The sequence below is a fragment of the Rhea americana genome, unplaced genomic scaffold (genome assembly GCF_003343005.1).
Source record: "Rhea americana isolate MKP2758 unplaced genomic scaffold, rheAme1 scaffold_16, whole genome shotgun sequence".
Classification (NCBI taxonomy): domain Eukaryota; kingdom Metazoa; phylum Chordata; class Aves; order Rheiformes; family Rheidae; genus Rhea; species Rhea americana.
Window position 1 is genome coordinate 2,433,637 of NW_028185705.1, and position 25,964 is coordinate 2,459,600.

Here is a 25,964-nt window from a genome sequence, read left to right on the forward strand (position 1 = left end):
TTTAAGTGCCCCAAGTTCTAGATGTCCTATCTGAAAGGACTGAAATACTGGTATTCTGGAAGCCAGCCCTCCTCTTGAGGTATTTCAGTCTGTAGACCAAAAATAGAAGTATCAAAATCATTACTCAGTAGCTAATAAAAATGATGGCTTGTAAGTGACACCATTCTTATGAGTTCATCTTATCAGTGAGTCTATTGATTCTTCAAATATAAATTTACAACGCAAATACAACATGAAGAAAATAAAGCTATTCAGATTAGACTAACATGCTCCGAATGTTTACAATGTCTTGTAAACAGCCCATTGTCACAAGTTTATTGCTATGTAAAAGGAAAATCTGTAGGAATCATGTTTGAGCTTCACATACATCCAACTAAACACTTAAGGACTGAAGTGAGCAGGAATTAACTCGAGAGAGGCTGATATTTAGAATATGTCTAACTTCTAACTTTGGGATAAGACAAAAGCCACATGCTTAGCAAGGAGTATACTAGGTCAGATCCCTCTGACTCCAGCCTCTAGAATAAATGATACTATCTTAGTGTCCTGTAGAAGATTCTTGGCTGGGTTGTTGAAGTATAACTCTATATACTCCATATTTAGTCCTTATAAAGGATAGTTCAATTTTAGGAATGGAAYTGTCATCCATTGAGACAGTAAGAACAAGCTGCTAAAAGATCTCTCCCTCTATAGCTCTTAGAGCTATGAGGCTGGCAGATAGCTGCTAATCATGTCCTGACAAAGTACCCCTAGGTCATCCAACATCAGATCCACACAACTCCAACAACCCAGTTTACAAAATGTGACAGTATCTGGGATAAAGAAGTTGGTAAAGGTCACACCAGGCTTAAAAGTAATTCTAACTACTTGGCATCTTTATTATTCTCAAAACCTAAGACGCTGGATATAGKTATCACACACAAAGAGACCAGACACTGCGTGGATCAGAAAGCTTGTTTTCTAAAGAAACAAGCTATATACAGAGTGAATAAAGACACAGACGTACAGAAATTAAACAAGTAGTAGTCAATAGACTACTACATAGATAATATACCAGATCACTCCTAATACTGTAAGGAAACTCTTATGCAAATGCTTCATGAGTGCTGTTGATATATTTAGCCAGCAACAAGTACTAGCTAGTTTACAGCCCACCATTAATAAGCGCTTTGTTTTTCATTGTATAAACCTATCATAATTTTGTAATTATATCTGTTGTTATTACTCATGTCCAGGTAGTCTTCTGAACTTAAATGGTACTGCTTGATTGATATTCAGTGAAAACTAGTGGGCAATGAGTACAAAAATAACTCTGTAGAAGCACAGAAATTAAATATTCAAAACAGCAGCAGATGACTCTGTTACTGGCAAACATTTTGGTATTAGACATGGCTGCAGATCAGYAGCTTATCAGTGAAGTCTGCATCTCTTCACTAGCATGGACTTCCTTAAAAAAAAGGAATACCTACCACCATGGTCTTCTCAACAGATATTAATCATAGGCTCATAACTTAGCTTTTTGTAGTTTTGTCTTCATTGTTGTTTTATTTTTCCCCCTCTTCTTTTTAAAGATTTATGAGCTAAAGAGAAGATCTCCACAAATTCTTATTCATGTCAAAGTAAGTTCATCTTCTCCATATGTATTTGGAATGGGAATAAAGAGCGTATAATTCACTTCGCCTATAATGAAGCATCATATGACTTGATTAATTAATCAAGGCAATTAATGAGCACAGGAAGGAAGGCAGAAGAGAAGATCAGAGAAACATTATTCCATACTTTTAGACAAGGAAGAATCAGACTGTGGGAGCACGATGAGCTTCCTCTGCTATGCTCTCCTTGTCAGTCTATCAAGCAATATGGTTCAACTAGAACAAAAGGTGAAATAGTGTTTCTCTCAAACCAGAATCTCATGAATCTTTCCCTGATCTGCTTCTAGAGGAGCACTGCTGTATGCTACTGTGGCATACTGAGAGTAAACCTTTTTCGCTGCTCTTACTGTTTTGTTTAAGTGTACTAGGGATTTTATGCCTCATATTAACCTTTACAACTTCATCATAGCACAGCCCACATTTCCAATCTGAGCTTTAATGCTAAATATCTTCATTTGCTGAGGATTTAATTCAGTGAAGGTCACTGCAGACCTCCAATCATTTTTTTAATCAGCTTAACCTGAACTACATTTCATATCTTCAGTAAGAGGCTAATAGACTTCATCTGCAAAATGCATCCACACACTACCATACTCTAAAATAAATGAAGAAATTAATCTGCTTACCATAGACAAATAATTGACCTCTTGCAGTGTTTCTCCCTCGAATGTTTCCTGCGATACACTCATAAGAGCCTTCATCTTCTTGCTGAACATCTGGGATTTCAAGTACTCCTTTGGTTTTGTCTTGTTTGATTTTCCTCATCAATGAGTTTCCATCAGACCTCTTCCAACTAATACTAGGGACTGGACTAAATAATTACATTTCATTACAGAGAAAGAAACAGCATTAGCAGCAGAGATAATGTGAAATCCTTTCCTTGTAGCTTGAGGGAGGAATGGTCAAAGACCTTAAAATAATAAAAAGAAATCATTCATGTTTGTACAAGTGACATACAGAGGTTAGTAAGAGTGTGGTTTTATAACTCAACTAACTTGTTTTGGGAAACCAGTCCTACAACAGGACTTCATCTCTCGATCAGCAATACGATTGATTGCTAGCCCAAATTTGATTTTGCCACAGTAACTCTTAGTTAGGGCCAAATCCCACCCTTAATCACTGATAACAGATTGAAGTAAAGACTTTGGAAGTGAAAATAAACACTACTGAAGCAATGAAATATTGACTGGTTTTCAGAACAAACAAAATTTTCTGTTCCATGAGAGGTATTTTCACGTCTTGAAGCATTGGACAAGAATTCAGAGGGGCTAAAGACCAATAAATTTTTTCTTTTTTTCTTTCTTTCTTTTTTTGAGAGGGAGAGAGTCAGAGTGGAGGAGCCAGGAAGACAGCTGAGCAAGGAAGTGGGAAAGCATTAGACATTGAATTTGAAAGGAGATAGAAAAAAAAAGAATATTTCTTTTTTCATGTTTCTGTAGCTTTTTATCATTTTCATTTATATTTGGATCAATGGATTCTATGCAATAAAAAATAGTCAAGTGGAAGAAAACTATAAATACTTCTTGGATTTCTGGTAATATCACAAACCATACAAGCCTTGCTTTCATGATCTATTATGTCACCAGAACTCTTTGAAATATTAATAGCCTTGGATTTCACAGTTGTTTTTCTGTTTCTGAAAACTAAAGCTGCTTTTTCCTAAGCAGAAGAGTGGCTACATTTTGAATAGTTTTTTTTAAAAAAAAAAAAAAACAGAAGCTTTGACTAAATGCTGACTACTTTTCCATTGTACGCAACGTCAAGAGCAAACAGTACTAAGCTTTAAAATAACTTTCATGTAAATTAGAAGCATGTATTGTCCTTCTCCGATATTCCCCAGCATCTCTAGTCTGGCACTCCAACTTTCAAAGCATTTATTGCTTGTTAGCTGAAGACTGTAACTACTCACACTTCAAATTATTTAGGTCTGTTTTAAATCCTTGTTTATTGACCAGAGAAACTAAGTGACTAACACACACTGGAAAAAAAATAAACYAACACAGGCAAACTTAGACCTAAATCTTGAGTCTGTTTGGCCACGGCATTCACGAGATCACTCACAGGTACCAAGAATCAGGACCTGTAAATAGTGCGAGTGCTTGTCCAATTATGTGAATTKAACAACTGGCAGATGTTAACAGTAAGTACAGATGTATAAGCAAACAAAAGACTACATACGATAGAATTAACAGCTAAACCACTCTGAAATATGATGAACAACACCCAACATTTGCTTATTTCTGCACTGCATTATAAACTCAAAACACAGGGCAGGTACACTGGAAGTTAAACATTCGCTCAATGCTAGGCAACAGCGCCTCTAGTCTATCTCCTTGCCTGCTCTACAAAACAGAACTAGAGACAAATTTAACCAAAGGATCTCCAAAAGCTACTTAAGAAGCATAATAGTTTAGCTAGCCAGCCTTTTTCATYGTGATAACCAAGCTGCCTGTGAGAGTGGTTTGTAACTACACACAATCTGCACCAGATTTGGAAGTTAGCCCTGTATGATAAATATACACACACACTATTTGTATTTGTACACACAAAGTTGACTTGCACATGACCCCTCCAACACAGCTCAGCAATCTCCTATTCAGAAGAGAGACTGGGATATGCAGACATTATAAATCAGGAAAAGAACTAGAAAGGACAACTGAGATTTTATTCTTCTATCATCTATGTTGGTTCAAAACCTAAACAGCTGCTTAAATCCCTAAACTTTTCAGACAACAGTAGTTGCCATCACCACTTTTATTATTTGTCCTTCACTAGGAAACAGAAAACTATTCTTCCAGGTACAAACCTGTTTAGTATTATATTAAATTATCCCTTATTAGGAACCTCAGGAGGTCTTATCCATTTTTGTCAAATACAGTAGGTGGTCTGTTAAAAGGTGCAATTCCCCAATAAATCTTGTATAGTATCATTCATGCAGAATTTCTGTAAACTGGATTACTTTTCAACCATTGAAGAAAATGCAGCTCTTGCACCAACTGTCTGTTCCATTATCACCATTATCAGGTCAAGATGATAACTACAGATATTCGCAGTCCTGAAACAGATTGATACAAACTGTAGATAACAAAGGACAAAAGGCCAGGTTTTAAAGTGCTGTTGAATCTTAAACAATAGATGAATAGTACAACAGAATCATGCGATGCATTGAATGCCAGAAGCGCTTAACTACTTTGTTCAAAACTACTTCTGGATTTTTCTTTTTTGGGGAACAGATAAAATAAACACAAACAGGTGTGAGAAAACAATTAGATGCATTCATTCACATTCCACTACCTGGAAGTGTTACATCTAAATATTTCCCATTCTGTAGCCTATTCCATCTTAGACTATTCATGAATAAGGAAAGTCTACAGCTGACCCCAAGGCCAGAGACAGGWCTGTAGAAACAAAGATCTCTTCTGTCAACTTGTCAGGTCAAGTTTACCAAGGTTTGAGCTGAACATGCTGTCCTGTTTTCCTTATCCATACCAGATAGCTATAATGACTTCCTTAGGGATGTTTCAAGGCAAATTCTCATTTTTACACATTTCAAACACTTGTTATGAAGAATAAGGCCATTCTCTGATGTTAACTATAGCAGGATGACAGATATAAAACTCAAGAGTTTGGTTCATCAACTTTGCTCTAYTTTAATATGTAATTGCAATAAATACTTAACAGCATTTTGTTCTCCTGTTGGGGAGACCAAGCAGCCTAGTTTTATCACAAGAGAGAATTTATTTATTAGGACAGCAGCTCCTTGTCAAACTGAATTATAGGTTAAATGAATGTTGCAGACTGCAGGAGGATCAGTATTTCAGCTTTGCAGAAGGTAGGATTTTACCTGCTTTCACCTTCTTCCTATGTCACTTACATTTTTACAACACAAACCCTTAGCAACAACCTATTAGCACATGCCATATGAAACATTAAGATAAAAATCTAAACAGCTTTGAAAAGAGTGAACTTAAAATTCATTTTAACAAAGAGAAATTATTTTGTTACATGCTATTTTTATTTTACAAGTTGATACTTTAAGAAATGAAGCTGCCCTTTCAGTATAGATAAACATATAAAAAACTTAGTTCAATAGATACAGTTTTGTGAATTCTTGTAGGACTGTACTGCATAATCATATTGTATYCAAGGCCAGCATCTGACATTGTTACAGACTAGTACCTTGCAACACAACAGAAATGGGGTGGTCCTGCAATAAAAACAAACAATGACTCTCTTTTCATTTAGTCAATGCCAATAACCAGATTCAATTACGTAATTGTTTTAGGTTACAAATTTTCACAGTATCTGAAAAGCTATGAAAAAGCTATGAAAACACTCTTCATATTTATTATAGTTTATAAGCTGTAAAGCCTTACTTTCACCTGAGTAAATAAGAAAATAGWGCATAAATATTAGTTTCTTTGTCCATAAATCTATAGTTTATTTGAACGCTTCAGAGTATCTAGGAATACTGGGCACAGATACTAATTTTTATTTATGCTCTGCCATACAGATGGCAGAATTACAAATCCATAAGTTACCAAYTTGGACAGAAAAGGAGATGGAAGGTATTTTTTGGTTGTGACAAGTCTTGTCACCTTGAACAAGAAATTAATTTGTCTGCTGCATTACACCCCGCACCAAAATGAAAGTTTCTTTTTTGCAAAGACTCAACAGCCAGCTGATGTGTTGCATTCATGCCTTGTCTTTCATCCTATGGCTCCTAGAGCTCTTCACAATGAAATTAAGTCCGCAGTTTAGATAATGAAGACCACACCTAGTTACACAACTGAAACTAAGTTGAGATTTGAAAGCTGCATTGACTAACACAGGGTAGAATTATAATCCAATTATAATTAAAATACACAGGCTTCTAACCATCTTACTATATTATTTAGGAAGCAACAAAAAAGCAAAGTTAGCTGAAACCTGATATTGCTACCCGTTATGAGGTGGCAGCCTGAGGTCAGAGAGTATCACTGGAATCAAGATGCTCACCATAAATGAGTTTATGAGAGAATCTTCCAGAAGTTCCACAGCTCACCACTCAAGGTGCAAATCCTAACAATTATCAGGAGCATGGGTTAAAAGCAGCAAGCTTCACTTGTAGCAAAAATGATTCATACGCACACACACACGCACATTCTTCAAACCTTCCATTTGATCCTTCTATAGCTGCTTATRTAAAACCCTTGAAAATACTAGAGCAGCTCTTTAGTCTAGAAGTCAGGCCTAGAAGTTAGGCCTAGCATTTTTCTGTAAATTGAGTGAAGCTGGTCACATTTGGAATCCACCTGTGATTGCTCAATTATCTTCCTAATACTAACAGCCAGCTAAAAAAACCAAACAAACAAACAAACAAAAAAAAATCAAAAAAAAGAACCCTCAAACACTTACCTAAATCTAATTACAGAAAGAAGATGTGGCATCTTCCAACAAGCAGCAGCTATTTCAGGTTTAAAACAGTCCTGTTACATGATCCACATACACTCCACAACCTCTGTCAACAACGACCCAACTGCAAAAATTCTGAACGGATTAATGCTTCTCCATCATGGAGAATAAGATGAAATCACATATATTTACATAAATGAAACAGGTGCAGTTGAATTCATGTACACATACATGGAAACTATTTTGTTTTTGCTCCAGCTCCTACTCTTACTTTCAGGAGAGAAAGTTTTGGAATCCTTCAGAAAAAAAAAGGAAAAAAGAAAAAAAACATAGTAACTCAACTAAGCATACTTGTAAACAACTCCCTTTCTATGACACAGAGTGTCCTCAAAGAAGGAACGAACAATTTACGTACATGGCATGATTAATATAGCTTGAGCCAAACCATGACTAAATATTGGCATAATATTAAACACTGCCAACATAATGCATATTACTGTAGAACACAGTCTCATTTCTTCTAAAGAACTGCCACAGACTGCAGTATTTCAAATAGTCAAATAGCCATTTCCTACCTCAGTTTACCATCCAGCCAAGGAATTAAATAACGTCTAGGTAATGCCCGTTCTCGGTACCAATCATCATACGGATGTGTACGACTTAAACTCCTTTCACCCCTGACACACTTCCAACAAGGAGAGTAATATTCTTTCCAAAAGCTTCTCCTCTACTCACTGCCCGTTCTACAGACCGGGCCTCAGCCAAGAGCCTTGCCGGGGTCCCTTCCCCCTCGCCGGGGAGGGCACGCCAGCACTCTGGCAGCCTGCTCTCCCGCCTCACACGGGAAGGGGCCGCTGGCGGCCCACCGCCCCCCACTCCCCGCCCCACCGCCTAGGTCTCTGCCGCGCCCCACACCGCGGCCTCCGAAGCCCTTCGGAGAGGCGACGGCATCTGAGGCGGTGTGCAACCGCCGCTCCCGCCCGCCCTCACCTCACTGCTCCGGGCTCGCCTCTCGTCGCCTCGGCCCCGCTGGAGGCTTCCCTCGGGCGCAGCTTGAGCCGAGCCGAGCCGAGCCGAGCCGAGCCGAGCCGAGCCGAGCCGAGCCGAGCCGAGCCGAGCCGCAGCGCACCTTCCCCCCCGCCCCAGCTCCTCGCTCTGCCCCCACCCCCTTCCAAAGACGCCCGAGCAGCCGCGCCGTTCGCTCTGCTGATTGGCTGCCGTTTTGGCGCCCAGGGGCGCTACAGGCTCCTCTGATTGGTCGCCGTTTGGGCGCGCGGTGCGATGTTCCGACCGTTAGAACCGGTTAAGACCGGCTGTGAGCAGCACGCGGCGGCCTGCGGCCTCGTGGCCTGTGGAACACCCTGCAGCGCCTGGCAACTGAAACCGTGCTGTGTTAGGAGTGCGTGGCTTTAAGCTGTGCTCCTAGGACTAAATACTGACTCTTTTACCTCTTTATATTTGTCTTCTTCAAAACAAATTGGGGTCTATAATGGACTTGAAGAGTGCTTACATGTGTTAACTATGATGTCTTAGTGTAAGAAGCATGAAGACAATGTTGCTACAAGGGTTGCACTAAGAATGCTTCTTTCTGGAGAGCTTCCTGAACCCCACAAAAGCTGTGATGTGAGGTATGTGGAATGTATCTGTTTTTAGGGGTCCTATAGTCTTGCTTAAGAAGTACTTAATTATGGTTTTGAGTTCTGCTAAATAAAGAGGCTTAAAGCTCGGTCTTAATTCTCTTGTGTTTGTATCTCAGATGTGGAGGAGCAATGTCTAATAGGTATGACTTGTTGTTCCACGTAGAGCAGAGATGCTATCTCTCTAAGTACTGTGAAAGTACTTTCATTTAAGGCTTCTGGAGACCAAAACCACAGCAGGTTGCCTACAGATATCTTAGATATGAGAGTTCGGTTATTCATAGTACGGAGGTAGCAGCAGCTAACAGCACTGTCTGAGCCAATGGACTAACAGTATGAATATAGAAAATTATGGATAATGGCAGTGTAGTTCTGAAATCAAAGAGAGATAATAACCATTAGTGCTTGTGGCAGATCAGAGGTATAGCTCAACAAGTGTTGAGCTCAATTGATTTTAACATAAACGGACAGTAGTAAAGACTAGAGTTTTAGTGGAATTTAGGCAACTAAAGGTACAGATGGCTATGCTGCTGCATTTATGCGTGCCTGACTACAACTGTAGACAGCTGGAGGTAGGCTCCTTAGAGCTTTTAGCAGTACTACTATCACCTACGCACCTCTAAATATCCAGCTTCATCTAGTAAGTTGAGATTATTTCACCTGCAGTCTTTTTCCTCTCCTGYTTTGTTCTTACATAAATGTTATCTGTGAAATAATGCTTTTCCATTGATTGCAATGTTAGTGAAAAATTCGGAACAAGGCTCCACTCAATCACAGAGGAGAAAAAGCACCCTGAAAAGAACAGTAGTGCTCTCTATTTAACTTCTAACCTATTCTAAAAATCTATAAGGAAAACATTTTCCAGATGCTCCATTAAGGATTCTTTAGTCAGAAACAGCAGCTCTCCAATATACGTATAATCTACTATRTGGACATTATTTGTATGATATCAAAAAAAATGTGTAGTAAAAGGGTTAGTGCACATGGATCACTGGTGTTCACTCAGTGGAACCCAGGGGAAATATAGCAGACCAGTTTCAGCTGCAGTCTTGTGTATAAGAAGTAAATGTACACTAAAGATGCATTAACCTTAGTCATTCCATTTACTAAGCACAGGATAAAAGGTACCGTACTTGTTAAGGGATTCCTTATCCRTATGTCCTTTTAGTCCACTTTTTTTCCCCTAAAAAGGTGCTTAAAATGGCAAAACCTGTGTGCCACATTAGCATGACTTGCCTTCACCCTTCAGTAAGAAGGCATTGTTTTGTGTATATCATTTACTCTTTTTGAAATGCTTTAATAATAGTAAGTGTATCTCTATTACATGCATTCCATGCAACAGATGGAAACATAAAATGACAACTTGAAATGTAAAGCCTGCAGTGACTCACATGCAATTAAAGAAGTATTTAAAGAGAAGTAGCTTGACAGTATTTGGAAAGGAAAATAAGCTTTAGCAGAAATATTCCAGTCTGGTACTTGTTTTGGCTCCTCCCTCCACCCCCAAAACTGCATATGCCTATGAATATGGCTCTGTAGAAATATTCTTCTTCCTTCTTAAATAAAAATTAGCCTTAAGATTAGTTTGTAGAAAAATCTCACCTGAAAGGAAAGGCCATTTTTTCTCTTACTAACTTTTTATTGTTTTTTTTTTTTTTWATCTCTGCTTCTCAATGTAGCTTCCACAGGAACGTTTGATTAATTTGTGCTGTGTGCAAGTTGGGCTTTTAACCTCTGGGAAAGCTCTAAACACTTTAAAAGCTTACAACTTAAAAAAGGATTGTCAAAGTGAACTTAAACTAAATAGAGGTCAACAATCTAAGATTATTTTAGCTTTTCTGGAGAAAGTGTATGCTCATTGGAAAGACTAGTTTTTTTAGACTGGTTACATTTATTCAGTTAACCATTACTCTTTGAATACAGAGCACCTCTTGCTGTTTTAATTGCAATACTGCTTCTGTAAATGATTACGACAGCATAAACAGCATAGGCAAAATACATGCTACTGCAAGCCTGAAAGATTTTAGCAGGAAGGGCTACTGCTAAGACTGCTTGGGACTCCACACCATCTTTGTGGAGAAGGGAATGGTAAGAGCTATATGAAGCTCCACTGAATTCATTCTAGACAGCTTATTACTATGTGCTTTTGAATTTCAGCCCATTCCCCAAGTTTCGTTCTCACACAGAAAACATACTCAGGTTTTGATGCATCTGCATAGATTTGATGTGAACCTGCARTTAGACCACAGAATGCTGAAAACTCAGTCAAGTCTCAGTCCGAAGTAAACTCTTCGAGTTATAATGTGGTGGTGGTATTTTTTTTTCTAATTCAAACAAAGCAAGCTTCAGTTTTGAGATTTTCTTTCTCATTTCATTGGGAGCATGTAACACAAAGCCAGTCATAAACCAAGATAAATAAGTTTCACAAATTCACATTCTGACAAAAAAATTCTACTCTGCCATTTAGAAAGAAACATTGTTTTTCACTGTAGAACAGTGTTATAACCCATATTTTAATAAAACCCCCAAATCTTACTTTCCAAGGGCAAAGCATTCCAGTTTAACAGATGAGCCCTTCGCTGCATATGTTGTTTCTGGAAAACGTACTTCAATCTTTGGTTCATACTCCCCCATCACACCTGTTGAACATCAAAACAGCTAGCACTCCAGTTCAGCCTCAAACCTGTCTAGTACAATAGAATTGCAGTGTAAAGGAAAGAGTGGTATTAACAGTATTAGAGCCTTACGCTCCACACATGAGCATCAACAAGTGATTCCCATAGAGCAGGCTTGGACTTCTGGGTGAAATTCAAACCTGTGCTGAAAGGTTATGTTAAATCTGTAAGTTTTTTGCATTTAATAGTAAAGTGCATAACTTTCATACAGGTTCTGTACATACAGGTATGATTTACTAGCACATTAATGTTTTAGGGAGAATTCAGGGCTTAATCTCTGCTAACATTAATACTGGCCACTTTGAACTATGACTGCTTTTCAGGACACCTGATAGGTTATGGATGCAAGTGAGAATAATGGGACTTTGTCTGAAATACTTAAATTTAGAACTTGTTTAAAATATCCAAATGTGCATTCCAGGCTCCAGAATAGCTGATGTAACTACATGTAATGATCACATTTGAAAATCTTGCTGAACATCTGATAAGCAATAGATAATCCAGTATTAGATTAGGATATTTGATTTTGCAACAGGTTAGGGATTGCTTCAGAAAACTAAACATTTAGCTTAATTTAAATATGCATGCATCTTTCAGTGTAATTAATTGCAATAGGAATGATGAGAAAGAATCAGATATTTTCCCTCACATAGTGTTTTTGTCCAGATCCCACGCTGCAAATGGGTCGATACTTGTTTCATTTTTGACAAGGATCTGACTAATGCTATATGTACTATTTTGTGCCGTTGCTTTAGACACTACTTGTTCAGGAACCAATCCAGAGGCCACTGAGGTGAATGGGAGGAGATAAAAAGAAGAGATTGGGAGAGACTTATAGGATGAAACCTGGAGGAGAGGAATAAAGAAGTGGGTAGATGGAAAGGAATAAAATAAGGAGAAAGGAAGATCTTAAGCATTTACACTCATTTTGTAGCAAATTATCTTTTGAGCTTTGGAGCTATAACTTTGTTTTGGTCTGAATATGTCATAAAACAACAATCTTCTGGTGAAAGTATTGTTGTACTATAATATATGGTAGTTAGTTTTTTTTTTTTTTTTAGTCTAAAAACATAATTCTCTACAGATTTTTGTTAGTATTCATCAAGACTGCTTTGAAAACAGTATCAGTATGTTGAAATTTAGGTGATCAAATTTATAAAATAAGCTTTGTGTAAAAATTTCTCAGGTATGTTTGTCTCATTGGAAACATTTAATTAAAAATGTTGTGAAAAATATTTGTGTGTGTGTGTGTGTGTGTTTTACTTCAAAACAGTTTACTTTGAAACAGTTTTGTAGATTTGGTATTAGAGCTATACCTATATTATTAAATTTAGGAATCTTTGCCAGATTAAAATCTGCACACAGGCAACCCTGGGACTGAAAATATTAACATGATATTTGGCATTCTCTTGCTATTTTTCAGTGACATTGAACATTATCTTCTTGTTCATGTACATTATCTTGCTGTACCCATCTTAGTTCAAATCTCGTTTCAATCCCATAGAAGTGGAATTATGCCCATTGAACAGCTTTTTACTGAGTCTTTTATGTCCACTAAGATTTATAGCAGTATCAATTTCAAATAATTGATGATTACTAGTTAGTGTTGTGATTTTTTTTTTTAAGATAAACATGCTGAGATAACTTACCATCACTGCGGAGAATGAGAGGAGTAGGTGGCCCCTGTACACTTTGTTCAGCTTTAGCGTTAGTTACAACACAAGTATAGTTGCCCACATCAGATGGCTCTACTTTGGCAATGTACAGATTTCCTGTTTCTTGTGAAACAAAGCGACGGCTATCTTCCTGAACATATAAAGTATTATTGTTGAAGATCCAGGCATAGGACAAACCTAGAAAACACCAGATATCAAATCATGTATCCTTTCCATTATAGTCTGCTTCATATTAGTGCTTAAGTGTAAGATAGCCAGTTGAAAGAACCAGTCAGTTACGAGGCAGACCATTTGAGACGAATAAATTAGTTCAGACGAGATAAGCATTGCTTTAGTCTTAAGTTTATTTCAGGCTACTTCAGAAAGTCACAAAAGTTTTTGTCCTCTTTTTATTTTCCTACATCAGTGTATTTTTACATAGGAATGGCAGTGCTGGAATGCTATGAGAAAGCTGTTTTAGTAAATAATTTCTAGAGGAAGTGCTGTAACTTTCACTTTGCACATCAGAGGACCCGTTGCTGATCACACAGCGTTATGGCTCTCTTCACTCAGRCTGTGTAAAAAAAAGCAGGTAACCTGCCGTTTTATCATCAGGAAGGGGGAAGAAATCAGCCTCACATGAATATTTCGGAGAAGTTCATTTAACATTCACTCCCATTGCACATTTAATCCTTCTCATCATCTCTAGCTTTCTCATCACCTACCATACTTGCATATTGTTTCCTGTCCTGTTTTATTTTGATTCCTTTCTTAACCCTTTTCTACCACCTTCTTTCATACCATGTTTTACAATACATGCCTTTGAATAGTCCATCTCTGGTATACTGCTATTGGTACCTTAGCAAACTAATCTGTGGCTTATAAAACATTGCACTGCAATCTATATATGCCTTCAGGTTTCTGTCAGCCCTTTGCACAACTGCTGCTCCTTCTAGCTGCCTGACATTTGACAGCTGGCTGCAGCATTCGGTCATATTCCAGCAGTGGCACAAGAAGTATTGAAATTTTTAATAAAACACAGTAAATAAGTTTTAAGTTTAGCTTTTCTTAACTAAATATATAATTCATAAGCTAAGTGTTCTGCCGACAGCTTCATTTTAACACGTTTCCCCTGTCAACAATCCCATTTGAAAAAGATTATGTATGTTCCCCACCACCACCACTACCCCAGTTATGATATTGGTGCAGTATGGTATTCTGTCTGCAAACTCTGATTATTKTTTGGAGTTTCATGTTGTCATCCTCTAACACTATAGGACTATCATTAGAAATGATGTGTCTCCAGGAAACAATCAATGACTTTTTCTATACTTGGCTAAATCCTGATGCAGGCTGCTTTTTACTGTTGTCATAGTAGTTTTTTGGTGTACACTAAACCCAGAGGATGCAACAATTCCTGAAATAGTGTACTACTATGCATATATTACATTCCATAGGATGGTTTCGAAGTCCTTCATGGGCATTGCAACAGGTTGTCCAGAGGGACTGTGGAGTTTCCATCCTTGGAGATGCTCAAAGCCCAACTGGTCTTGGGCAGTCTTTTCTATCTGGCCCTGCTTGGACCAGATGATCTCCAAAGCTCCCTTTAAACTCCAATTATTCTATGATTCTGCAATCAAAGATGTATTCCTGCTATAGGAACTAGTGATGAAGCTCAAATTAAAAGAAGCTAAATTCTCTGTGCAAGACAGACTGTATGAATCCTAATAAAGTCATCCAAACCAAATCTATGCTATAGAGAGCTTCTTCATGAGGTCAGTCTACAAACTGAGCTCATAAATTAACAAAAGAGCCAGTTCTTGTCTCTCCTGATTTCAATTCTTGGCAGTTTCCAGTGGACCTTAGCTTCCAAAGTTTCCATTACTCTCTCCATCTGTCTGTACTGTACTACTGCCTTAGGGCCTGTTGATGAATTCTTCCATTAAGTGGGAACAAGTGCAAGCCCTTCCTTTTCATATTTAAATCCTTTTCCCCCAGTATAAGGGATATAAACACTACCACTCATCTAACTGCAGATTCATCATCACCARCCCCCAGGTCTGACTTGCCTGGAGTGTAATTCGGATCCACTAAATTCTGTAGAAGCCCTAATTCTAATTGACTTCAATGGGAATTGGCGGGGGGGGGGGGGGGGGAAAAAGCAACAAAAAAAAATGCAACCTTGTTCTCTTCTAAGGCATAACACTAGCAAACTGCTCTCTAATAAGGTATATTTTCTTAGGAAGTTACAGTAAGCTAAAACAGTAAGAGATATAATTGACTAGAAAATTTAATGTAGCATTATAAAAGAAGCTACTATTACTTAAACWTTTCAATTTTGGGTCAGTTGGAATAAATCAGATTTGTATCAGATCCCTTAAATGAGCGAAAGAAAGGAGTAAAAGGCTCATGCCATCACTTTTAGGGTTACATTCATTTGCATGAGTAAATCAGTGGCTGAGTAGAGACTGTAAAAATAATACTGAGCAGAAGATAGTAGGGGCAAAGAGGGGAAATTACGAAAAATAGTAACTAGCTAATGAAGTCTAGCTAAAAAATTGAAAATAGTTGTTGCAGGCTGCTTTACTGAAGAAGAAAAAGTTACAGTTATCTTTTTCTTGATTTATTTTTTGTTTTCCATTTAACCATAAATGAAAAGCAGAGTTGTTGAGATCAGCCTTTAACATACCTGTGATAGTCTCAGAATTATTAAACTTAAGAGGCAACTGTGAAGGGACTTCAGCATAAGAGATCGTATACAAATCTTAACCATCAAGCACCAGGGATTTTTATTTTTTTTTTTCTATTTTATTTATTTTTCTTTTTCTTCATAGTGCTATGTATCTGTAMGTTCTCTTCAAGAGTAAACACTCCCCATATGATACTAAAAATGAAATGATGTGTTTGAAGTAAAGGAATGGAGAAATTTCCGTATTAGTCCAATTTTATGTTGTTCTTCTCATTATAGTTAGTGTCATGTAGGAAAATAAAACGTGTGAAGTAAAACCATGATCGTGTTAAACTTGCATAAATGTACCCACCTTCCCACCTTTATCCCACTATATTTACAAGGATTAAAAAATAGATAATATATCATTATTCATCCTTGATGTAAGTGTCTTTGGAAGCATCTTTTGCTGTCCTGAAAAGAATACATATCCTCCAAAGTATGTGGTAGATGACAGAATTATGCTATTAACAGTGGACAAATGTCATTCTTCCTGGTTTGACCTCTGTGCTTGAATTGCTTATACTGAAATTGATAAAAGTCCTGAGCAAAGGGTGCCGCTGTGTGCAGTGAGATACACGTTGAGATGATACAGGGTCAGTCCCTGCTCAGTGGTGTTTTAGGTAAGTGTTAAGCAAGCAGAATTTAGTCGTAGATGTTGAGATTTTTTTGCAAACTTTTGAAACAAATTGCATAAAGTTGGACTTGTTCTAAAGACAGAGCATGATTTACCCTTAGGTTACAAAAAAAAAAAAAAATGCTAACCTTTCAGCAATTTCACGTTTGGATAGAATCCCCCTGCTACCTGTATGTGCAGGTAATGACAGAAAATAAAATTCAGAACAGTATGAAAGTTTCAGGATTTATTTTACAAAAATATCTACAGCGAAATAGAGAAGTTATTCATATAATTTTTGCCCGCTTTTTTATAATTTAATGCCTATATGTCAGCCTCACAGGGAAGCTTAGAAAACATGAATCACCTTCTGCTAGTTATTTTTTTAATTCTATTCAGCTATTGCATAATAAATATCTGACTACAGCTCCTATTAGCATGTACTGTTGATTGCTCTCAGCCCAAATCAACATATTTGATCACAGAACACTGGAAAATGTTACTTGTTCTCAGAAGACAACGATCTTGATGCTATTATTGACTGTGTGAGGAGATGCCTTGAAGTGTACAGAACTGCATTTACTTCAAACGGGGCTACGTGTCAAAGGAGAGATAATTACGGCAATATGGAGTTAATTATGCATATGCCAGCGCATAGGCAATTTATTAGAGCTGTAATCCTAGGTTATTCTATTTTTGTTTAGAGCCAATAAAAAACCTAGAGCAGGATAAGGCAACTAAATCCAGGTAAACCCTGCAGCTGAATGTATCTAAAGTCACTAAGCATTGTAGTGGTTGTGCTGAACATTAGCTAGCTGTCTCTGCTTAGGAACTGTGTGCCCAAGTGATGTCAATCTCCTTGCTCATCCCAGAGGCCTCTCAGAAGGAGGTTAACCTTACTTTCCGGACAAGAACTATCTGATAGGGAAGTTCTGAGGTTGGTCAGGCAAGAGGAGAATATTGTCTAACCCAGTCAGTTGTGAACTATTTCTTCCAGAGCACAACTGGGAGAAGAACAGCTGATAATCACTTTTGATACACTAGTCTAGGGAATAAAACATTTCAGTGTTTTCCTCAGCCTGAGCAAGTTCAAATCAATATTGCTCATTCTGCAGGAGAACAGCTAAAGGCTAGTCTCACAGAGGAGACTTTCTACCCCTCCTGTTGAAGCTGGCAGAAAAGAATTAAAGGTTCATAGGAGCATTGAGTTATAAGAGCAGAGAGAAAATGACTCTGAACTGACAGAAAATGTCTCTAAACTGATGACTAAGGCACTCAGCTTTGTAAAGGGAGATACATTTCAACCTTATTTTAAGATTATTTTATCAAATAAATATTTAATATAAAACATGGAAACAACCTGGGGGAGGGACTCCAAGATCCTTTTTACCTAGAAGTCCTACTGTTTTTCTTATCATATCCTCTGTACTTCTTCCTGCACATCCATTCTTCTGTTCACTGGCTTCAYGTACTCCTCTTTCCCCTGCTCTTCTGCTGGCTGAGAATTTGGCATATTCTTCCACCAGGCAGGTCTACAAGTCTCTCACTTTGAGAAGTTTTTTTAGCTAGCCCTGCTATACTAATTGTACTACAGAGAAAGGCCTATACTGTAAAGATTCAGATCTTGCAAGTTCTTATGCATGATTAAATGCCAGTGAATGAGTGATCCTGTTGCTCCCAATATACTAACATTCTTAAAGCTCCATGAGGGCGCAGTTTGCAGAAAACAGACTTTATATCAGATTTCAGTTCTGAGAGAGGAAATAACAGCCCAGCCCAGCCCATAGTCAAGCCCATTATCATTTAGTCAGCAGCTTCTTAATCACAATCAGTTCAAACTCATACACAGCCATATATATGAAAGTATTTTCAGATTGTCTTCTTCCCCTACCTCCTTTTTTGTACCTCTTAAACCTACATAAGACCATCATATTTTTATGAGTAAAACAATACTATGTTTTAATCACTTATGGAAAAAAAACTGTCCTGAAGAATATAAGCTAGAGAGACTTTGCCCAGAGAAAGAAATACAGCTTTCCCACCCAGCACTTGAGAGCCTTACTAACAAACAAAAAACATTTAGGTGCTCAACTTAATAAGGCATGTTAATGAGCCTCATAAATAACAGCAGCTGAGCCTGAAGAGAGGCATAAATAGGTGCATAAATAGGGAAAAAGGAGGAGGGAGGAATGAGGAGTCTAGTGTGGGTCAGATGGTTTGTTTCCTTTTTGAAAAGAAAGTTACTTTTGTTTTTTTTTCCTTTTTTGTTTTGTTTGTTAGCTGCTGCAACTTTTGTAATACCTTGCTAGGTCTGAGGTGTAAGTAATGCCTTTAAAATGTGTAATTTTTYTTTGAGACTTGTATTTAGCTTTACTAATATTTCTTAAATTTAGAGTAGATTGGCTTTTAGAGTTAGAAGCGTCAGTATGACTATAATAGCAGTTGTGGGAGGCTTTTGTTCTCAGAGAATCAGTTTAACATCTAAAGCTATCGTGAAAGTTTTTGGAGTAACTTGTAAACTATTGGTTCTTGCTTCTTACCACCTAATTGCMTAGTACCGTGTATCTCCTGTTAGAATGAAATCTGTTACCTCTCATGTAGAAACAGAAATAGGTTCTCTATACACTCTGAGTAAAGAAGCATATATGTGCACACAAAAGGCAAAAGTGGATAGTTCTTGTCCAATATATAAAAAGTTAAACTTGTTTGAAAATAAACTTTGTTAAAATGTAAGCTTTAAATGTTTTAAATGGTGTGAATGTGAAAAAGCATTTACAGCATACCACAAACACACCTGAGTGATGAAATAACATCTACCAAATATATCTCCCTGTGAATCTAGCAGCAAGTCTAACTTTAAACTGTTTGTGAAAATTGACAATCTGTCAGAGTCTCTGTAGTGAAAGAAAGATGGGGAGGTAAACCATTCTTGTATAGATACCCTTGATAATAGAAGCATCTCTTGAGCTCTCATTCTCTATCTACCTATTCCTAGTTCTGGATTTAATATGCTAAAGAATTTAAGATCATGAGAGCTCCTTGTTTCCTTAGGTCCTCTTCCCCTTTCTGCCTCTTCTTCTATCACTAGAAGAAGCATGTATAGACTTCCTAGGTTATCAGGAAAGCAGAAAGCTTTAGCTAGTGCCCCTTAATCCCATTAGCAGTGTAATGATAGTTGCTTCAACCAACTGCTGCACGGAGCTATTAGGTTTCTTCTCCCCCCCCCCCTTTTTTTTTTAAAGTCGGRGTGGGGGGAACCACTAACTGTCGGAATCATGTTCCTCTTCCCTCTRTGCAACCATATGTGTAGGGCCAGGTTTGTCAAGTGACTCATCCAAAGGGAATGAATTGTCTGTCCATAAGAAGGTGTGCATGAAGGGCTGCACCCATCTTCTGTTGTCCCTTGGTGTGTATGCTTTCAGTTACATGGATAATTTCCTTCTAATACCATAGTCAGCATTTTCAACCTGAAAAATTAACTTCAGTTTCTCTCTAAACGCTTGTACTAGCAAAGGTCCACACCAGTTAAGGATTGTATCTATTAAGTTGGATGAGTACTTCTAAGAGCAATCTTACTTGGTACTGTGTAGAGCACATTGTATAACTTGTATTGTCTTAGTATGTTTGCAACTCTTTTCCTGTTGATATGGCATATTTTCCAAATTGTTTAATATCTAACTAATTTTTCATCCCATTTAAAATGCCTTAAGAACACTTCCAGTTAATTCATTGGAAGCTATGTGTAAAGCTGGCAGTCCATCTTCCTTTGGGTATTGTGAGTCAGAAGCAAGGGCTTCAATTAAAAAAWTTTTTTTTTCTGTAGAAACAACTTCCTAAGCATCCTGAAATAGTACATAACCTATCATAGTTCACACCATGTCCTTAATCCCTACAGCATATAATTTTGGATCACAAATACAGTGTTTATGGTTGACAAAGTTTCTGTTCTCTAGAAACTTGTTATATCAGATAATACTGTTTTTTGTGCCTCTTGGTCAGCAACTCACATTTCCAGCTTAAGGAACACTGTGGCAGAGAGTGTTCATGGATACCATTTTGTCAGTTCAATTAATCTGGATTAAACTAACTTTTAAATTAATTATTTGTTCTGAATGTTTTATTCTACTCACTCATATTTATCAAATCATAATTTTACCCTACAGCAAGAGGAAAACATGCAGCACACTGACTCAGGGATGGATGTGTTGTCTTTCTGTCTGTCCGACTGATATATCTCAGGAACACTTTCAAGCTTTTTCTATCCTTAAGGACTGGGTTACACTTCTTGATTATATACCTCTTTCATATTGCTGTAAACATTGAGTGAACTGACATTTTTTCTCTTTTCAAGACTTGCTGGGTTTAAATTGATTGATGGGTTTCTCTGTATCTCCAATATAATGCATTCACTTTATAGATCACTAGCTTCTTTTCTTGAGAATTTGTCTTGTAACAATTTCTTTAAGAAGAATTGAGGAAACATTCCTGTGAGCAAAGCTTCAGCACTAGCACATAGTAAACGGAAGTTCCCATGGATATGTGATCACTTCATGGGAAGCTGGGTATGAGTGATCCAAGAATTGCTGATTCTTTCAGTCTTGAACAAGCCAAATTGTTAGTTAGTSTATTGATATTTTCATTTTTCAATAAATAATCTGTTCTCTAGAGTAAAAATTTTGATCATCTTTAGTTAGTTTTGCTAGTAAACCATACTTTTACTCCAGATGTCAAAGGAGTTGAAGTGATTTTGATGTGGTTCTAACTGCGCTAGTGTAGACTTAGGAATGTCTATTGCTTCCAACTTTTTAGAGTAGGTATTGCAAAAAAATCAAAAGATGACTCACTGAAGACCTGCTCGCTTCCAGTAGGTAAACAAATGGGATTAAGAAAATAAACATTCTGCTGCAGCAGTGCACATGTATGTTCAAATCTTTATAGTGCTCTATAAATACGGCTGTTGGAGGCAATAATATAGCTATAAAAAGGGCAAAAAGGAACATCTTACCCTATGTTTAGGGATGTTGTGTATGAGAAAAGGAGTCTGAAATACTGTGCTGAGTGCACTGCTCTACTGGTTCATTGCACATCTCCTGGACTTTACCTTATCCAGAAAGGAAGTCCTCAAATACATGTAAATTCAACAGCCATATGGTTAAGAAGCAGTAGTAGGCAATGACAGGAGGAGAAGCAAGGCAGCCCCAGATGAAATTTCTGGAAAACCCATTTTATTGTTATCCAGRGTCAAAACTTCCAAGATTACCAAGCAGCCTGATCTAATCAGACCTTTTTTAATCAAGGGGTTGGACTAGATAACCTCTAGAGGTCCCTTCCAGCCTAAATTGTTCTATAATTTTATGATTATCGGAAAGGAGAAAATCAAAAACAACAATAAAAAAAAAAATTATCGTGACAGAGCTAATGTGTAGAATTCAGTATTCAAACTACCACATTGAAATAGCAAGTGCTGAAAGGCRGAATAGTCACTTCACTCAAATTGGAAGTGATTTTAATGTAGCAGGAGCTGCTGCTGTTGGTGGCTGCTGTTCTGCTACTCCACATGAGTAAGGAGCTGAGATAACCAGGTATAGATAGGAAATACTCTTTTAGACCTTTATATTTTCTTTGCTTGGGTATCACATGCAAGGAGCGATGTTCCAGTCCTCAGATAACCATAGAAAATAAAAGGGGGCCCATAAGAAATGGAAACCCCAACATACTTTAAAGAAATGAAATCCAAATTTATTTTAAACCATACACTTTATGATTTTATCTTTAAAAACACTGTCAAGAACGTATAAATGAAAAACTGATGACCAGCTTCCTAAGTCTTCAGTACTGTACTGAACAAGCTTCTATTAAATTTTTGCTTCAGTCAATTTATAAATACATTGAGACTATTTAATTATACTTCTTAGACCTATTACTGTCTCCATAGCTCCTTAACATTATTTAGTCTTGTTAACACCTCCTTGCTACATCTGTATCAAAAGAAGTCCTGTTCTTTTAAGCAGACAATTTTTCCAGTTCCTGAATACTTTGTATTGATTACAGCGGATCTAGAAGCTGGTCACTTGAGGCTGAGACTGAGACATAGGGAATCATGAAAATAAGAGCTGAGAAAAATTTCTGGATTCTTTCAACATCTTCCTAAAGCTAAGGCTCAGTTTAGTTTGAATTAAGTTTGGTATTGCTTCCCTGTGAAAATGGTTAATTCTATGGTTGATGTAGGGTCCAGTTCAGCCAATAGTTAAAAAGGCATGCATTTATCATCATGACTACTCTAATGAGAGTACTTGATGCTGAAAATCAGAACATCATAACTGACACTGTAAAGAAGATTTCAGTGGCGTATGTCCAATGAATGATGACTTACACCTTTCTTTGAAAATACTGCTTTAGGACAACCTGAATTTCTTTTTCTTTAAAACTTCAGATAGGCTGCAAAAATTCTAGAGCTAACCTGCCTGTGAACTGCATAGGCTACTTTTTGTGAGCTGTATATCCTTATTCAGACTACGTGCAATGTAGAACTATTCTCATACCTCCATGATGAGGTGGAGGACCACAAAGCAGAACCACTCCTTGTCCTTCTCTGACTGACACCGTGCTTCTTGTTTTGGTTTCAAAATTTTCAAGGTCTATAGAGAGAGGAAAAAAAACCCAGTTATTATTTATCAGATTTATTCCTAACTATAGTCTTAAGCTATGCAACGCTTGCACAGTTAAAATCAATAGAGGAACATATTTATGTGTTCAGTAGTGTAATATAATCTCAGTATAAGATACACTGTATTGGTATACCATAAGAAAAAATACATTTTCCAACCTAGAATCTAGTCTTCCAGAACTTTTAAAACACCTATTCCTAAAGTAGTTATTCCCTAAGCCAGTGAGTTTATATTAAAATTCCTAATTGCAAAGGTATTGTATTATTCAAGGACTTTCTCTAGTATCATTTTTTGGAACTTATTAGACTCTTAGAAAGCCTCCTAAGTAAAAAAAGACATTTTRGTTTGTTTTATTTTAGCAATAAAAAGCAGGTGTGCCTTTTTATATATGCGGATGATAACTAACAGTGTTAGGATTCCAACAGTGTACGTATTTAACTGACTATAAAAGTACATCATATTTTTAAGCAGTGTCTTCTGTCCTGGAGCTGTCTACAGTAATTGGCYACATTTTAATTGACTTGAATGAACTTTGGCTCTGGTTTAACAGGGGAGACTGAGTATACTTTCAGTAGGAAATAATGTGATGGTTTAAGGAAATCTCCTGTAAAAACATGTCTGTGTCTTATCTCCCTTTCTTGATTTTCATGGTTGACTGTCAAATTTTTCTTATTTTTTACTGAGTCTACCAGGACATCTCAGTCTTTTCTGCTTTTTTGTAATTTACTAAGATCTGGAATTTTCTCAGTCTTATTCCTTTTAAATAATATAACTTAAATTACAGAAGATGACACAATCGATGTACTTCAGAACTGATTATTTACTTTTTAATCCAACTCTCATCCTAATGAGAAGACGTACTACTTTTGGCAGAATATTTGAGGAAATGATTGCTTGAAATACTTACAAAATACTTACATTCAAAATCTGTTTTAATAAAATAAATAATACCAACTTCTCCTTAAAGCTCATTGTATCATAGTCCTATATACTATTTTGCTTAAACTTGTTTTATTTATCTTGCTACAGCTTTTCTTTTCAAACAATTGTCCCTTTTTTTCATCAACTGAATAACTGCCTGATCCAGTGCTCAGTAGAGAGAAAGAATTCTAGTTGGTCAAAGCAATAATGATTACTACCTGTATGGGCTCAGCTATTTATGTCAATATATCAATTTGCTCCCTCTTACTTGAACTTTCCACAGTTAATTTTTCTTTTCCTCCTCTTCATCTCCTGTATATTGGTCTCCTGTGAAGACACTGGCTACTCAGAGGTGTCTGAATTGAATTAGGCAGCTGTAGTACCTCCTCACACTGTCCTAGTCACAATAGATGGTATCTGTCAATATACAGGGAAAGTGTTTTAAACTGTGATGTTCTTTTAATTGCCTGCCTGCTAGATCTGTGGGTTGCAGCCTAAGTATTTGGGGGGGGGGGCAGAAGTGAAGTGTTCGTAGTTTTATTCCATTCTCTGGCATTAACTGAAAAAAAAAAAGGTTGGATGGATGTAGTATGTCTGACTAATRAGTATTTAGATTCATACTTAAAAGTTTTATGGTGTATTATCTGAATGTGTGGATCCACTTAAGGGTTTACTTTTTCTGAAAATTTAATCTGAGAAAATGAAGAAAGTAGTTTGATACACTAATCAATGTTTTTCTTTTTCTTTTCGTACTATGTGAGTTAAAATTTTTATGAGGAGGAAAAGACCAAGCACAAAATATTTGGGAGGAAAAGTGGGCCCTGGGTACAAATGTCAAGATAGCACGTGGGAATTCACTTAAGCTAGCTGTCCTGAAGCTCAGGTGGTCTGGAATAAGGGGCCAACTTTTTATACGGAGGAAGACCCTTGAAGGACTCTTGAAGGCCTGCTGCCCCCCCCCCCCAAGAGAGAAGGTTGGAAAAAGGCAAAAAGATTTCTGGACATGTGATTACCTTAAAGACATTGTCCTAGATAAAGCATTCAGATCTAGGATTCAGGCATTAGCACAAAACTAGTCACTTTTCCCTTTCCCAGCATTCTTTTCTTTTAATTAATAATACACACAGACTGTGCAGCTTCTAAATAAATGCTTTAAAAAACAACAAAAACCCTTTTGGACAGTATGGAAAATGCAGGTAGTATAACTAGTGATTTCCCGTGCTTTCCCTTGTGGTAAATTTTTGCAGAGCACAAAATTTAACTGGTAATGAGAGATCAGAGAAGAAAGTAAGAGCAGTGCAGAGTTAAGCAAAAGATTTTCAAGACAATCCAGAATTAACTGTGTAACACTTTACCCTGAAATTGGAATAGATTTGGGAAAGTGATAAGTTCCTAGTATCTTAGTTCAATGACACAGTATGTCATGATACGATTTTACTTTCATTTAGGAAACTGCATCACCTGTCTAGGTTCTTCATTTAAAAAAATTGATAAGTATCTCTGATTTAAGTGTTGAATAAGCAGTAATATTAGGTGTCCTATGGGGAGAGTATATGGGGAGAAAGTTGGCCTTGCCTTTTTAATCTACACTATTCAACCTTAAGTTGAGTATCAAAATCTATATGCAGGAATCCTACCTCTCCTAGCATGTTTATAGGTCAGTTTTACAAAGCAGCTCAGTTCTTCACAATGCTGGAAAGATTTTCATCCCATTATGCTTACCACAGCTATAGAAAGTAAATACAGAGGCACATAAGCAATCGTTTAATCTATGTCTTTGGCCCAACACAGACACAAGTATTTGTTTGTCCTTCCTCACGGATACTTTCCTAAAACATTTTAGACCTCTAAGGACAGAGATTTTCTTTATTCTATTCCAGTGCTTGGCTTTCATAGGTCTTTGTCACACTGCATCTTCTAGCAAAAAGTCCCAGAAATTTGGTAGGCCTAATTAGGAATGATCAATAGTTTCTCTATCTGAAACTGGTTTTGATAGATGTTGTACAAAATCAATTAAT

The 25,964-nt window shown here is 37.1% G+C and overlaps 1 protein-coding gene across 1 annotated transcript in view; it reads right to left on the minus strand.

The window, feature by feature from the left end:
- The window catches only part of CNTN6 (contactin 6), a 123,309-nt gene that overhangs the window by 46,568 nt on the left and 50,777 nt on the right, over positions 1–25,964 (minus strand). The window contains exons 4-7 of the mRNA XM_085300047.1: positions 22,900–22,995; positions 13,008–13,211; positions 11,220–11,322; positions 2,279–2,463 (exon numbers count right to left, since the gene is read on the minus strand). Coding sequence (XP_085156173.1) covers positions 2,279–2,463; positions 11,220–11,322; positions 13,008–13,211; positions 22,900–22,995 — 588 coding nt within the window. The remainder of the gene's footprint in view (positions 1–2,278; positions 2,464–11,219; positions 11,323–13,007; positions 13,212–22,899; positions 22,996–25,964) is intronic.